This window comes from Cherax quadricarinatus, chromosome 49 (assembly GCF_038502225.1).
Source record: "Cherax quadricarinatus isolate ZL_2023a chromosome 49, ASM3850222v1, whole genome shotgun sequence".
NCBI lineage: Eukaryota > Metazoa > Arthropoda > Malacostraca > Decapoda > Parastacidae > Cherax > Cherax quadricarinatus.
In genome coordinates, this window is record NC_091340.1 from 17,954,101 (window position 1) to 17,970,752 (window position 16,652).

A 16,652-nucleotide genomic window follows, 5' to 3' on the forward strand; every position below is an offset into this window, starting at 1 on the left:
TCTGTGAAGTGTGACCAAAGTGTAAGCAGGAGTAGCAAGATATCCCTGTTATCTAGCGTGTTTATGAGACAGAAAAAGAAACCAGCAATCCTACCATCATGCAAAACAGTTACAGGTTTCTGTTTCAGTCATCTGGCAGGACGGTAGTACTTCCCTGGGTGGTTGCTGTCTACCAACCTACTACCTACTACCTAGAATTATTGAGTATATATATGTCCGAAACACTGGCTCATAAGACATATATATACGACCAAAACAGTCAAAGGGTTAAGTAGGCAAGTACTTATGAGTTACAAATATATTACCATATAAAAACTATAAAATTATTCAGCTTTTCAAAAAATTTTATAATCTGAATCTGTAGAAACGGTTCAAGGTTCTTAGTTTAATTTCCTTGAGCTATCTTGCTATACACCAGGGTATCCCTCAAGGATGTAACAAGACATTTTAATAGTGTATATTTTTGTGGTGAAGCAATGTAAAAAGAGAGCAAATGAGAGAGTGGGTGAGATGTTATCAACAAATTTTGTTGAAAATAAGAAAAAGTTTTGGAGTGAGATTAACAAGTTAAGAAAGCCTAGAGAACAAATGGATTTGTCAGTTAAAAATAGGAGAGGAGAGTTATTAAATGGAGAGTTAGAGGTATTGGGAAGATGGAAGGAATATTTTGAGGAATTGTTAAATGTTGATGAAGATAGGGAAGCTGTGATTTCGTGTATAGGGCAAGGAGGAATAACATCTTGTAGGAGTGAGGAAGAGCCAGTTGTGAGTGTGGGGGAAGTTCGTGAGGCAGTAGGTAAAATGAAAGGGGGTAAGGCAGCCGGGATTGATGGGATAAAGATAGAAATGTTAAAAGCAGGTGGGGATATAGTTTTGGAGTGGTTGGTGCAATTATTTAATAAATGTATGGAAGAGGGTAAGGTACCTAGGGATTGGCAGAGAGCATGCATAGTTCCTTTGTATAAAGGCAAAGGGGATAAAAGAGAGTGCAAAAATTATAGGGGGATAAGTCTGTTGAGTGTACCTGGTAAAGTGTATGGTAGAGTTATAATTGAAAGAATTAAGAGTAAGACGGAGAATAGGATAGCAGATGAACAAGGAGGCTTTAGGAAAGGTAGGGGGTGTGTGGACCAGGTGTTTACAGTGAAACATATAAGTGAACAGTATTTAGATAAGGCTAAAGAGGTCTTTGTGGCATTTATGGATTTGGAAAAGGCGTATGACAGGGTGGATAGGGGGGCAATGTGGCAGATGTTGCAAGTGTATGGTGTAGGAGGTAGGTTACTGAAAGCAGTGAAGAGTTTTTACGAGGATAGTGAGGCTCAAGTTAGAGTATGTAGGAAAGAGGGAAATTTTTTCCCAGTAAAAGTAGGCCTTAGACAAGGATGTGTGATGTCACCGTGGTTGTTTAATATATTTATAGATGGGGTTGTAAGAGAAGTAAATGCGAGGGTTTTGGCAAGAGGCGTGGAGTTAAAAGATAAAGAATCACACACAAAGTGGGAGTTGTCACAGCTGCTCTTTGCTGATGACACTGTGCTCTTGGGAGATTCTGAAGAGAAGTTGCAGAGATTGGTGGATGAATTTGGTAGGGTGTGCAAAAGAAGAAAATTAAAGGTGAATACAGGAAAGAGTAAGGTTATGAGGATAACAAAAAGATTAGGTGATGAAAGATTGAATATCAGATTGGAGGGAGAGAGTATGGAGGAGGTGAACGTATTCAGATATTTGGGAGTGGACGTGTCAGCGGATGGGTCTATGAAAGATGAGGTGAATCATAGAATTGATGAGGGAAAAAGAGTGAGTGGTGCACTTAGGAGTCTGTGGAAACAAAGAACTTTGTCCTTGGAGGCAAAGAGGGGAATGTATGAGAGTATAGTTTTACCAACGCTCTTATATGGGTGTGAAGCGTGGGTGATGAATGTTGCAGCGAGGAGAAGGCTGGAGGCAGTGGAGATGTCATGTCTGAGGGCAATGTGTGGTGTGAATATAATGCAGAGAATTCGTAGTTTGGAAGTTAGGAGGAGGTGCGGGATTACCAAAACTGTTGTCCAGAGGGCTGAGGAAGGGTTGTTGAGGTGGTTCGGACATGTAGAGAGAATGGAGCGAAACAGAATGACTTCAAGAGTGTATCAGTCTGTAGTGGAAGGAAGGCGGGGTAGGGGTCGGCCTAGGAAGGGTTGGAGGGAGGGGGTAAAGGAGGTTTTGTGTGCGAGGGGCTTGGACTTCCAGCAGGCATGCGTGAGCGTGTTTGATAGGAGTGAATGGAGACAAATGGTTTTTAATACTTGACGTGCTGTTGGAGTGTGAGCAAAGTAACATTTATGAAGGGATTCAGGGAAACCGGCAGGCCGGACTTGAGTCCTGGAGATGGGAAGTACAGTGCCTGCACTCTGAAGGAGGGGTGTTAATGTTGCAGTTTAAAAACTGTAGTGTAAAGCACCCTTCTGGCAAGACAGTGATGGAGTGAATGATGGTGAAAGTTTTTCTTTTTCGGGCCACCCTGCCTTGGTGGGAATCGGCCGGTGTGATAATAAAAAAAAAAATAATAAAATATTTTTGTTTTAGTAAAGACACTGATGCAGTCAACTAGTCATTGTTTTTTAGAGGAACAAAACTTTTAGCAGACTATGCCACATTTAAAAGATTTTTATCATCTTGAGATAAGCAGAAATAATATATTAATACATATATACTTTGTAAGTTTATTCAGATTTTGTAAAATGTCGGTAATGAACTGGCACATTCACAAGTGCAAATTCTATATAGATCATGCAACAATGTTCATCATGCAGGTACTTCACTTTGTATTCAATAAATGTATGGCAGAATAAATATCTTATAATTGTAGGGTTTAGACATATTTAAGTAACATTGCATTACTCGTTGCTAACTAATGATGTAGTATTTTGAAACATTAGTCAGTGTGGAAATACGTAATTTTTATTGTACATGATTTTTTGTCTAGTCTCTTTTAGCAATGGGGTTATAACCTACACACAATGTGCATTAATTTATTAAGTTATAAATATTTAATATTTGCATGCAGGGAAATTTTAAAATCAAGTAAAAATTTCATATAAATCCAAATGGATTGATTTACACCTGATATATTAGGCATAACAAGGGGCTAGTAGCCCATTCACCTGTATAAAATACTAAATGTAAAAAGAAAAATTTTTGTTTTACTTTTTGGGCCACCCTGCTTTGGTGGGATATGGCCGGTTTGTTGAAAAAAAAAATATTAGGCATACAGTGAATGTTCTAAACTGGACTGAAACAAAATTTATTAGTGTAATACATGTAAAAGTGTTTCGGCTTAGGATGTATAACACAATACAGTGGACCCCGCTTTACAATCAGCTCCCAATGCGGCCAATTATGTAAGTGCGTTTGTACGTGTATGTTTGGGGGTCTGAAATGGACTAATCTAATTCACAATATTCCTTATGGGACCAAATTCGTTCAGTACTGGCACCCGAACATACTTCTGGAATGAAATACTATCGTAAACCGGGGGTCCACTGTATTTAGTTTACAAATTTTGTGCATGAGAGGAAGTTTGCCATTGTCTGAAGATACAGTATTTTAATGGAAGTCAACAGTGACTATTAGGTACAGTATTGACTCTACAATTGTACCTGTATTGATATAAAATGCTTGCTATTAGTGAAAATTGAAGACCAAAATATTTGAGTGTTTTTTAGAGTGTAGTATGCATATATACGCTGTGTTTTAGAAGATTTCAAGTAAGCTGGGTTTTAAATATGGGAGAAAAAATAAGTGTCTTGTGATGGGCTTTGAGATATTTTCTTCCCTAGTAACTGTGTGATTAGCCAGGTTATTGCTACCTGCAGCCTGCAGGGCTATTGAGTTTTCCATTTGCAGACTCCACAAAAATTTGATAATCTTGAATCGTAACCTGATGATGGCTGATGTTTGGTATGTGAAAAATGGTAGTTTGGGCAGAAAATATAATATTTAAGAATTACTTAATGTCTCTTTATAATGTACACAAAGAAGTGCCATGAACTAGTTTAAAAATAGAACACTTATCATTTTGCTCAATGTAAGGACCTTCCTTACTATGTCCATTTTGTACCTATAGAAAACATTTTAGAAATCCATTATTCAGTTGAAGTGAGAGCAAGGTAACATGAAGGGATTCAGGGAACCAGGTTATCCAGGAACCCACACTCTGGAGAGCTCAGGACATTGCAGTTTACACGCTCACTTGAATTGTGATGTCAGCACACTTCTGGCAAGACAGGTTTTGAATAAGTGAATAGTGAGAGATGGCCATGTGTTAAAAAAAAAAAATATCCAATTGTATATTTATTACTAATAGAAGCAATATTTTGCCATATTGTACTGTTTATGTACCTTTCAAAGCTGAATAATTTTTTTTTTTTTTTACTTCTGGTGGCTCACAATACCAAAGTTCTATTGTTTACTAGGTGTATGTAGTAAAATGATCTAGTCCTCTGTGTAACATTTTTAAATATTTTGTAATTTAATACTGTAATAAAAAATTGTATGAGTTTTGTGCTTTTACACACAATAACAATACACAGTAACACAATTCTCTATAACAATCATAAATTATCATTAGGGAAAGTGCTAAACTAAGATACAAAATAGTATCTTATGAATGCCATGAGGATGAATAAAAAATCTGAATTTTGAGAGCAAGTCTATGACAAACACTGAGGGAGGCATAGTAATAATCTGGATACCAACAGCAAGATTAGCATACAACTATGCTGTGAAGATACTAACTAAATCTGAGAGATGACTCTGAATCACGTTATTAGGAAAGACAGCGATGTACATTACTATAGTCATGGGAAGAGCGGTAAGCCCGTTGGAATTATACAGTACTTAGGGAAATGGGAGGCAATCAAGTTCAATCAAAGGGGAGATAAGGCCCAATTTGGGTAAAGCAGCCCTCACCACCATCAAGGAACTTTCCCTGAGAACAGCCATATAAAGTGTCCTATTCCTGAGGATCTGGTCCTGTAGTAGACCCATAATATTGTTTGATGCCAATAAGACAATTTTTTTTTTTTTTTTTTTTGGGGGGGGGGGACCATAAAATATATTCCATAAGTAGATGCCTCTACAATTTATCCATCAGAGAAGAGCTTGAACTTTATTAAACTGAAAAAATTGGCCAAAACTGTCCCTGCTCTACATCTTGTTAGTCACCTCATATGTTTAATTAACCCTTAAACGGTTCAAACATATATACGTTCTCTCGCGTAGCGCCCCAAACATATATATATGTTTCATTTGTCATTCATTCAACATTGGCATAGGCCTGAGTCACCTAGACTTAAGAGAATGGGTGTGCACACTCAGTGTGTGCCATATGAAAAAACTGGGGATGCCTGGGTACCACATGCTCTTTTTTCCTATAAAAAATAAAGATTTTTTTCTCTCAAAATATTCAGGGCGCTGCGCAGGTGAACTTATATATACGTTTGGACCGTTTAACCCTTAAACTGTCCAAACAGATCTATGTTCACATGCGCAGTGCTCCAAAAGTAGATCTACGTTTTTTACATATTTTCTAATATAACAAAAAAAACGTAGATCGAAGTTTTTTTTACACGTTTTCAAATGTAAAAAACAAAAAGATCTATTTTTTTTTTTTACATACTTTCAAATGTTGAAAAAAATGTAGATCTACATTTGGACAGTTTAAGGGTTAAGGATTAAGAAAAGAATATACTGTACAATATAAAAAAAATACGAATATATGAAAAGGAAATGTGTGATGAACTTACTGGCAAGGAAAATTTAAGGTGCCCTGTAGCCTGGTGGCTAAAGCTCTCACTTCACATGGCGAGGGTCTGGGTTCGATTCCCAGCAAGGGTAGAAACATTGGGCATGTTTCTTTACATCGGATGTCTATGTTCCCCAGCAGTAAAATGGGAACCTGGGAGTTAGTTGACTGGTGTGGGTCGCATCCTGGGACAAAACAGACCTAATTTGTTCAAAATGCTCTGCATAAAAAGCAGCTTTCTATATAGTAGTATGTCGCTGATGTCTGCTAGGCCTGTATACCTTGTATATGTAGAAATAAAGATATTATTATTATTATTATTATTATTATTATTATTAGACAATCTAGAAAGATATGAAGGCATGTGAAATATCAGCAGCTATTTATTATAAACTACAGCACTATATAATTTATTTTATCCATTGTCAAAAATTTCCTCAGTCATGTTAGTAAGGTTCTTTTAACCATGAGTATTTGACTTCAGTATTTTGCTGTCTTAATCCTGTGTTGGATTTAAATGGTATATTGCCAACAATACTGAAGAAAACACACATTGCAGAACCAATTTCTATTGGGACAACATTTTACTTTGTTAAAGATTTATCCTATCAACTAGTTAAAACTTTAACAAAGTGAAAGATTGTAGCAATAAGTGCTTGCTCTGAAACATGTTTTTTCTTTAAGTCTCTGTTATACATACAAACTACTGACTTATTAACATCCTTTACTACAACAATAAATGAAAATAATAATGGCTAGTCTTAAATACTGAAAAAATTATTATATTTAACGTAAGTACTGTACCGTCCTGCCAAGTGAGTGTAAAACGAAAGCCTGTAATTGTTTTACATGATGGTAGGATTGCTGGTGTCCTTTTTTCTGTCTCATGAACATGCAAGATTTCAGGTATGTCTTGCTACTTCTACTTACACTTAGGTCACACTACACATACATGTACAAGCACATATATACACACCCCTCTGGGTTTTCTTCCATTTTCTTTCTAGTTCTTATTCTTGTTTATTTCCTCTTATCTCCATGGGGAAGTGGAACAGAATTCTTCCTCCGTAAGCCATGCGTGTTGTAAGAGGCGACTAAAATGCCGGGAGCAAGGGGCTAGTAACCTCTTCTCCTGTATATATTACTAAATGTAAAAGGAGAAACTTTCGTTTTTCCTTTTGGGCCACCCCGCCTCGGTGGGATACGGCCGGTGTGTTGAAAGAAAGAAAGTAAGTACTGTATAGTGAAAAAGTAGGAGGCAGTGCTAAACTAATAAGAAGTCTTGGTACTGAGCAATGTAATATAATGTACCAATCACATAATTTATTTAGCATAAACATAATAAATATATAACAATATGAAAAGTTAAATCCCACATGGACAGAAATTAAAATGCAGACTGGAAAGGATCTGTATATTTTTATTTCAATCAAATCTGCTGAACTAAACAGATCCTTTCCAGTCTATTTTATTTTCTGTCCATGTAGGATTTACTTTTTCCTTTATCAGGGTTTATAACACTTAAAACAAATAAAAGTAATATGTTCTTCCCCAAGTTACTGAATACTAGTTTTGGAATGCAGGAGTTTTCTAAATGGTTAGCACAGTATTTATGTGAAAATTATTATAAATCTTATGAGTAAAAAGAGGAAGAAACGCAAAACATGTCTAAGAAATGGATTGGGCTGTAAAGTATTAATAACAGAATCAGTGGGATGTGCAAAATGTGTTGATGCCACAATTACTTCACAAGGAGGATTCACAGCTGTTACAACTTGCTGAATTTCAAATACTTCTCCTGGAGTCACCCCTCCAACAACAAAGACCAGCATAGTGGGTGTATCTCGTGGCATTGGCTTGCTTACACTCACAAAAAGGCTGAAAAGCAATACATATACGTATTATTAAGCTAAAGTGCAAGCATTTTTATTTCTCACACAGAGATATTGGCAGTTTGGAGGGATATGTTGTGTATCTTTATACGTATATGCTTCTAAACTGTTGTATTCTGAGCACCTCTGCAAAAACAGTGATAATGTGTGAGTGTGGTGAAAGTGTTGAATGATAATGAAAGTATTTTCTTTTTGGGGATTTTCTTTCTTTTTTGGGTTACCCTGCCTTGGTGGGAGACGGCCGACTTGTTGAAAAAAAAAAAAAACACACAGAAAACTATGTACATAAAAGCTTTCTGTCAGTCTGAATCAGGGTGAGTATTTAAATTCCCTTAAGTGAGAGTGAGAGCTAGAGTGCACGCACATGCGATGGAATAAAGATATGCTGACACTGTGCAATGGTGCATACATGTATAATGCTGTGTGATGTACATACTATACAATATTTGATAAAGCATAAATGTGCTGACACTGTGTATGATGGACATGGAAGTTGAAAGGCATTCTAAAATAATCAAGCAGTTCAGAAAATAATGAAGTGTAAATGTGATATTTGCACCACATCAAGAGATGTGGTGCAAATATCAGGTAATGTAAAACAAAAGACCTAGAAATAAGCAAGGATGGAGTTAGGGTAAACCTTCCATTCAACAGACTTCAGAAATATGGAACAATCTCCTGGATCAACAAATCTGGAGCCAATGCACAAAGTCCTGTGGTTGCAGAGCTGTTAATTATTGTTACAATCATGGCAAAACAATTTTTTTTATTCACAACAATCATCATTACTGGCCACCTGCTCCCCTCAGTTATAGTCTAATACAGTGGACCCCCGGTTAATGAACTTTTTTCATTCCAGTAGTATGTTCAGGTGCCAGTACTGACCGAATTTTTTCCCATAAGGAATATTGTGAAGTAGATTAGTCCATTTCAGACCCCCAAACATACACGTACAAACGCACTTACATAAATACACTTACATAATTGGTCGCATTTGGAGGTGATCGTTAAGCGGGGGTCCACTGTATATAGCAGGTTTACTGTATTAAGAATGGCTCAGTTACAAACACACAATCCCCAACATATGGATAAGTTGTGTTCCAGTCATTCCAATGTAACATATAGGTAAATGGTCCCCCCATTACAAGACACACTGAGGGTAAATTTCTAGGTCTTCACCTTGACTATAATATTAAATTTCATTCCCACATCCAGCTTATATCCAAGAAAATTTCCAAATTAGTATGCATCCTTTCCAAGATATAGCAATGTGTCCCCCATATGACATTCCTTAGCATATACCACTCTCTAATATATCCCTACTTCACCTATGGTATTTGTGCCTGATATCAACCACAGCCAACCACCTTAAACCTTTAATAACCCAACCAAAAGCTGCTGTGCAGATGATCACCAACTCCCGTGCCAGACAGCACACCCCACCACTTTTCAAAATCTTGAACCTACTAAATATATGAGACATACACTCATACTATTTGTGCCTACTATATATACAGAACATTAACCTCTAATATAAACCCTCCGCTTAAATTTCTCCTTGACAGCTACAACAGAATGCACAGTCACAATACAAGGCATAAGGCACTCTTCGACATCCCTCTCATATCAATCTCACACTATGCAAAAAATGCAATGAACATAAAGGGCCTAAAGATCTAGAATTCACTACCTGAACCAGTAAAAGATCCCCTGACTGCATAAAAATTTAGGGCTATGCTTAAAAATCATCTCATCTCTCAATACTAACCAAACCAACCAAAACAACATCTAATCGATTTGAAGCAACTCTCCCAAATATTATACGACCTCTAGGCTATTAAAGCATTTGCTAATCAACAAAATAGTACTGTTTGAATCATTATTTGTAATACAGTGGAACCCCGAGTTTCGGCCACCCTGAGTATTGGCCGCTTCGAGTTTTGATCACTTTTTTCGGCCAAATTTTGTCCTGAGTTTCAGCCGTTGCCCAGAGTTTCGGCCAGCATACCAGACTTATCCGCCTGCCTGCGCTTGCATGCCTCCCCTCACAGTCTAATGTTGTTTATCCTTGAGTGAACATTATCCTGCATGCTCCTCCTGCCAGCCAGGCAGCCATCCATCCAGCCAGCCATCCAGGCAGCCATCCAGCCAGGCAGCCATCTAGCCAGCCAGCCAGGCAGCCATCCAGCCAGCCAGGCAACCAGCCAGCCAGGCATCCAGCCAGCCAGGCAACCAGCAAGACAGGCAACCAGCAAGCCAGGCAACCAGCCAGCCAGGCAGCCAGCCAGGCAGCCAGCCAGCCAGGCATCCAGCCAGCCAGGTATCCAGCCAGCCAGCCAGGCATCCAGCCAGCCAGGCATCCAGCCAGCCAGCCAGACATCAAACCAGCCAGGCATCCAGCCAGCCAGCCAGGCATCCAGCCAGCCAGCCAGGCATCCAGCCAGCCAGCCAGGCATCCAGCCAGCCAGCCAGGCATCCAGTCAGCCAGGCAACCAGCCAGCTGAGAAATTTGTGCATGAATTTAAGGGGTTTATCTGGTACGTAGAGACTGAAAAATTCAAAGCCCAACAAGTGTTCATTTGTGACAAAACAGCTGTTTTGGAAGAAAATGCCAAAGAGGACCTACATTACTCAGGAGGAAAAGGCCTTGCCAGGACACAAGCCTATGAAAGACAGGCTAACTTTTTTGTACTGTGCTGGCATCTTCCAGATGCCAGCAAGTCTCTTCAATAAAGGTAAGAAAATGTTATTTTAAATGTTTATTTAAATTTTAATATATCTATTGTATACTAGTAGTATATCTATTTATCTGTGTTGTGTGTACAGTAGGGCCCCGCTTTACGGTGTTTCACCTTACGGTGTTCCGCCAATATGGCGATTTCAAATTATGACCAAAACTTTCTATATAGCGAGCACTCTTTCAAATGTGGCGCACACCACCTGCTTTGTTTACATTCTCCGTGAGCACATGCATGTATCTCTATTATGTAATAATAATCACTCTTGGGCACATTAAATGTCTTATTTTACGTAATATAGACATTTTCATTAATCCATCTATGATATTTTCTTCAAAATTATATATGAAACACGTTACATAGTATATAAACATTTTATGTTTATATACTATGGAGGTGTGGTAGCCGGGCGGAGGGAAAACATTACATAAGAACATAAGAACATAAGAACGAAGAAACACTGCAGAAGGCCTACTGGCCCATGCGAGGCAGATCCAAGTCTCCTACCGGCTTAAGCCAATGCACCCAACCTAGTCAGGTCAGGTCACATTGACTTAAGGGAGGAACACGGCAACCGACCTGGTAGCACAAGCTATGAGGTCCAACTCACACCCACCCACATCCACTCATGTATTTATCCAACCTATTTTTAAAGCTACACAACGTTCTGGCCTCTATAACTGTACTCGGGAGTTTGTTCCACTCATCCACAACTCTATTACCTATTACGTCACTCCCCTTCATACATAACACTTTTGTTTCCAATTCTCAGCATGCATTATTCATTACTTCTCCCTTTGTTTATGATGGCATCTAAAGGTAGTGATAGAAACGATTAAATTCAGTAAACATGGTATGTCGACTGTAATAACATGGCTCTGGGCAACATTAAATATCGTGTAGCTATGTAGGTAGGTATAGGTATGTAGCCCAGGCAGACTACATATAGTGGTCCCTCAATTATCGTCCATAATCCGTTCCTGGAAGTGGGACTATTATCGAAATGGACGATTTACGAATCAATTTTCCCCATAAGAAATAATATAAATTCAATTAATCCGTTCCTGACACCCAGAAGTATTAAAACAAAATTTTTTTTACATGAAATATAGATGTAGTACATAAACAATACAGTGGCACATGATGAATTAAACATTAACAGAATAACACTTACCTTTATTGGAGATTCTTCTTTGTGTATGGAAGACTGGAGAAGGAGACAGATTGGATGATTTACTGTTTGGAAGGGGAATCCCCTTCCATCAACACCTCGGGTACCAATTGCCTTTCTGGGGTTACTTCTCTTCTCTGTTTCTTAATGCCACTAGGACCAGCTTGAGAGTCACTGGAGTCCTGTCTCGCAAAAAAACTGTCCAGAGAGCTCTGTTTCTGGCGTCTCTTTAAAACTTCCCTAAAATGGGCCAAGACTCTGTCACTGTACAAGTTGCCGATATGGCTTGCAACATCCTTCTCTGGGTGATGTTTCTCCATAAATCTTTCCATCCTACCCCACATTTCAAAAATCTCCTTAATTTCTGAAGAAGGCACCTTCCTCCATCTCTCTTCCTCCTCCTCTGCAGCAAGATTCTCAGCTGCGATCTGTTGCTCTTCCTGCTGAAGCTCTTCCTGCTGAAGCTCTTGCAGCTCCTCGGTGGTTAGCTCTTCGTTGTGGTCCTCCACCAACTCTTCCACATCCTCCAAACTCACATCCAACCCCATGGAACTCCCCAGTGCCACAATGGATTTAACAACTGACATAGGCTCATCAGGGTCAGCTCCAAACCCTTCAAAATCCCTCTTGTGGACACAATCTGGCCACAATTTTCTCCAAGCAGAGTTCAAAGTCCTGGTAGTCACTCCCTCCCAAGCCTTACCTATAAGGCTTACGCAATGGAGAATACTGAAATGTTCTTTCCAAAAATCTCGTAGGGTCAAGTGAGTGTCTGAGGTCACATTCAAGCACCTTTCAAACATTGCTTTGGTGTAGAGTTTTTTAAAGTTTGCAATGACCTGCTGGTCCATGGGCTGGAGGAGAGGAGTGGTATTCGGGGGCAAGAACTTTACTGTGATGAACCCAAACTCCTTCAGAATTATGCACTGTGTGCTGCAGGATTTTTTTATGTGGTGCACACTGACCACACAGACCCATTCTCTCGCATGTGGGCCCACCAGCTTTCTCCAGTCTGATTTGAAGCCGCTAGAATTTACGCGTATAAATACGTCAGAAACAGTGGCACGTAAGATGTGTATATACGACCGAAACAGTCAAAGGGTTAAAATCAAGCACATTTCATTCTCTTTTTCAGTAAGATGCCCCAAATTATTTTTAAGGGGACCTATCTTATCCCAACTTTTGTTCTATACACCTGGAAAAAACTTTTTGGGTTAGTTTTCGAATCCCTAGCAACTTTAATTTTGTACTCCCGTTTAGCTTTTCTTATCCCCTTTTTAACGTCCCTCTTAATGTCAATATACTGTTTCATAAGATGACCCTCACCTCTTTTGATACGTCTATAAATTCCTTTCTTTTAGGGCAGAAGAAAGGAATTTATAGACATATCAAAAGAAGTGAGCCTATTATTCATCCATTTTGGGTCATTTCTACTCAATCTAATTTCCTTATAAATGTTCTTTGGGCTGCATGTATTGTGTTAACAAAGCTGTCATACTGATAGCTCTCTTCGTTACCCCAGTCCATAGATGATAAGTATTCTCTAAGCCCATTGTAATCTGCTAAGCGAAAATCTGAGACCATTACTGAATTCGCAGATTCATACACGTTTTCTCTCATGGCTGAACAGAGAAAACGAAATGTTGTCCCTCCACCGGGCTCCACAAGTATTATTATCAGAGCATATAAAATATGCAATAAATGCCAGACAACAAGTTTACACTAACTTATATTAAGTTAGCAATAGAAATAGGCATTAAAAACACAATAAAAGGTAAGATACACACAGAGTACACTTATTACTTACCTTAAAATATTAATATTAATGTGTGAGAGGTGAGTGGCAGGGTGTTTATTGAATAAAATCAGAATGGCACACCATCGTCCTCTAACTTGGCACTTAAAGCAAGAGGCTTACGACTTCTCTTTTTATTACAGCTAACCTTAGACGCCATCGTCAATGAGAGCCAACTGGTTAACGAAAGAGTAAACGAGAGAGAGAACGAGATACAGAGCTGAGACAATGTAAGAACACAAACTTAACAGGTAGTGGACGATCACTTGGTCAGGCGAAATAAATGCGTATTAATATGTCTACTTTTAGTTCATTCACGTCCATTTGTAAGAGTTTGTAAAACATTTACCTCAATATTTTTTTTATTTTAATAATAATTACCTCACAATACAAATACTCTTACATTGTGTACAAGTTGTACAAGTTAGTTCAGAATAAACAAACAGCAACACACCATTTTTAGTGAATGAAGATAATAATATTAATAATAACAATGATAATAATATTATTATTATTATTATTGTTATTAATATTAATAATAATAATTATTATTATTATTATTATTATTATTATTATTATTATTATTATTTATAAAAAGCACTAAACCCACAAGGGTCGTGAATTGCTATACATAGAGTAAAGGCATACGAAAAGAATATTTTTCTACAGTTACCCCCCAGTGTTTGACTAGAGAAAACGTAATTCTTCCGCCACTACCTACACAGCTGCTTTGTAAACAAATCTCATATTTACATCAATTTTTATTCTGAGTGTATGTATCATGTTTATATGCTATGTAATGGGTTTCATATATAATTTTGAGGAAAATATCATAGATGGATTAATGAAAATGCCTATATTGAGGTAAAATAAGACATTTAGTGTGCCCAAGTGTGATTATTATTACGTAGTATTGGCGTCATGAGTAGAGAGAGACTTAGCGATTTTAATGTGTACCTGCACACCAACACAGTGTGTAAGTATATTTAGGTACAGGTACACATTAGTATAATTATCAGAGTACATATAAAATATGCAGTAACTTTAAAACACTTGAAATTTTGGAAAGTTTCCTGACATAATAGATGTGGTCACGGAAAATGTAAACAAACCAGGTGGGGGGCGCCGTATTTAAAAGACTGCTTGCCGTATAGCAAATTTTGGTCATAATTTGACATCGCCGTATTAGCGGAACGCCGTAAAGCGGGGCCTCACTGTATTTTACTTGTAATAAAAATTAAATAAAAATCAATAAAAGCTTAATGGGACTACTTTGCCTTCATTAAATAGCACAACTGACAGCTCCTTCACAAAGCACTAATAATTCATCTTAAGAAAATTCATGATATTTAAAAAGACCTAGCGAGAAATATTATTCTAATCTGAAATTATATTATCTTGAACTCACTTGTAATTCTTCAAATGATCTCTTGCACTAGCAATAGCATGCAGCTGCTCAGCAATACACTGGGCACTCCTCAAAGCTGACACCTCATCGACTTCTTGACCAACTGTTGGATGTACAATAAGATCTACCACATAACAAAACAATGTCAGTAAATTAGCCAGTATAGAAAGGCATCTTATAATCAATGAATAAAAACAATAATGTCTGCTGATGACAACACTGAAATGAAAATAACTGTGGCAAGAGTAAAGCAATCATTGTTCCATCATTCACACTTTGTACAGTATACAGTGGACCCCCGGTTTACGATATTATTTCATTCCAGAAGTATGTTCAGGTGCCAGTACTGAATGAATTTGTTCCCATAAGGAATATTGTGAATTAGATTAGTCCATTTCAGACCCCCAAACATACATATACAAATGCACTTACATAAATACAGTTACATAATTGGTCGCATTGAGAGGTGATCGTAAAGCGGGGGTCCACTGTATTTTATTTTTTCCCTACAACTACTTTTACTTCCTACAACCTATTACTTACTTGTGGCCTATTTCAAAAGTCTTCCTCCTCTGAAGGTTTGGCCCCAAGTATTATTATAATACACTCTGCAGAATGGGTTTGAAGGGTCATTTGAATTTTGATGTTTGAGTACCATTCTGGCAAGACAGCTGTCCAATGAGTGATGCTGAATGTGTTTTGTTTTTAATCTCTACCACAGAGAGAAATGGTATAACTTGGTAAAAAAAATATCTATTATCAATTAAAATTCAGTTTTTAAACAAACACGCCATCTCCCACTGAGGCAGTGACCAAAAAAAAAAAAAAGTGCTCAGGTATCAAAATGGAAATGACTAACTGCTACATCCCCACCTCTCCTTCAGAGGTCAGGCACTGTACTTCCCATGTTGTTTTTTTCTTCTTCTTTGGTGTTGTTCCTTTACCTGGCCAGTCTGATTCCATAACTTTCACCATCAATCCATGTACAGGACAGTAACACATAAGGGCAATGCTAATTTACTTAATCATCACCTGCATCCCTTTATAAATGTTATCTGCTCTAACAGCCATAAAAAAAACATGCAAATCATCTCCAGTCATTCCAGTCTAAAATGTTCACACAAGCCTGCTGGATGCCTATGCCCTAGCACTCACAACCTCTTTTACCCCCTCTCTCCAACCCCTTCCTTTCACCCCAGATTTATAAATCCCTTTTGGTCAGCCTATTCGTCTCTATCCTCTCTAAATGCCCAAACCACCTCAACAATCTCTCCTCAGCCCTTTTGGTAACTCCACATCATCTTTTAATTTCCACACTCCAAATTCTATGGATTCACACCACAAATTATTCTAAAACAAGACATATCCACTGTCTCTGCCTTTCTTCATGCTGCAATATTTAAAACCCATGCCACACACCAATATAAGTGTTGGTACCATTATACTCTGGTACATTCCCATTTTTGACTATACAAACTTTTTTTCCTTTCCCAGATGTCTCAACACTCCACCCACCTTTTCCCCCCTCATATATTCTATGGTTCACTTAATATTTCATGGACCCATCTGCTGACAAGTCCACTCCAAAATGTCTGAATAAATTCACTTCCCTCATACTCTCTCCCTGCAGTCTGATATCCAATCTTTTATTGCCTATACTCTTTGTTACTCTCATCACCTTAGTCTTTTCTATATGCACCTTTAATTTCCTCTTTTTTTACATACTCTCCCAAATCTAAAATATAAAATCAAATATGGGCTAAATGTGACTAATAGAATTCTAAGTGAGAAATGTTAATTTTCAGCTATACAATGAAAAATATTAATAAAAATAAAACATCCTTGTATAACAAAAAAAGT

General features: G+C 37.9%; 1 protein-coding gene across 7 annotated transcripts in view; it reads right to left on the reverse strand.

Annotated features, from left to right (window-relative positions):
• Positions 1–2,519: 2,519 nt before the first annotated feature.
• LOC138854111 (uncharacterized) overlaps positions 2,520–16,652 on the reverse strand; it is a 423,710-nt gene continuing 409,577 nt past the window's right edge. For 6 of the 7 annotated variants that reach the window (XM_070095237.1, XM_070095235.1, XM_070095234.1 and 3 more), the window contains exons 3-4: positions 14,793–14,895; positions 7,075–7,666 (exon numbers count right to left, since the gene is read on the reverse strand). In XM_070095237.1, the coding sequence (XP_069951338.1) occupies positions 7,399–7,666; positions 14,793–14,895 (371 nt within the window). In that variant the 3' untranslated portion in view covers positions 7,075–7,398. Of the gene's footprint in view, positions 4,259–5,789; positions 5,974–7,074; positions 7,667–14,792; positions 14,896–16,652 lie in introns of those variants that run through there. The other variant, XR_011393317.1, reaches the window with a different exon arrangement.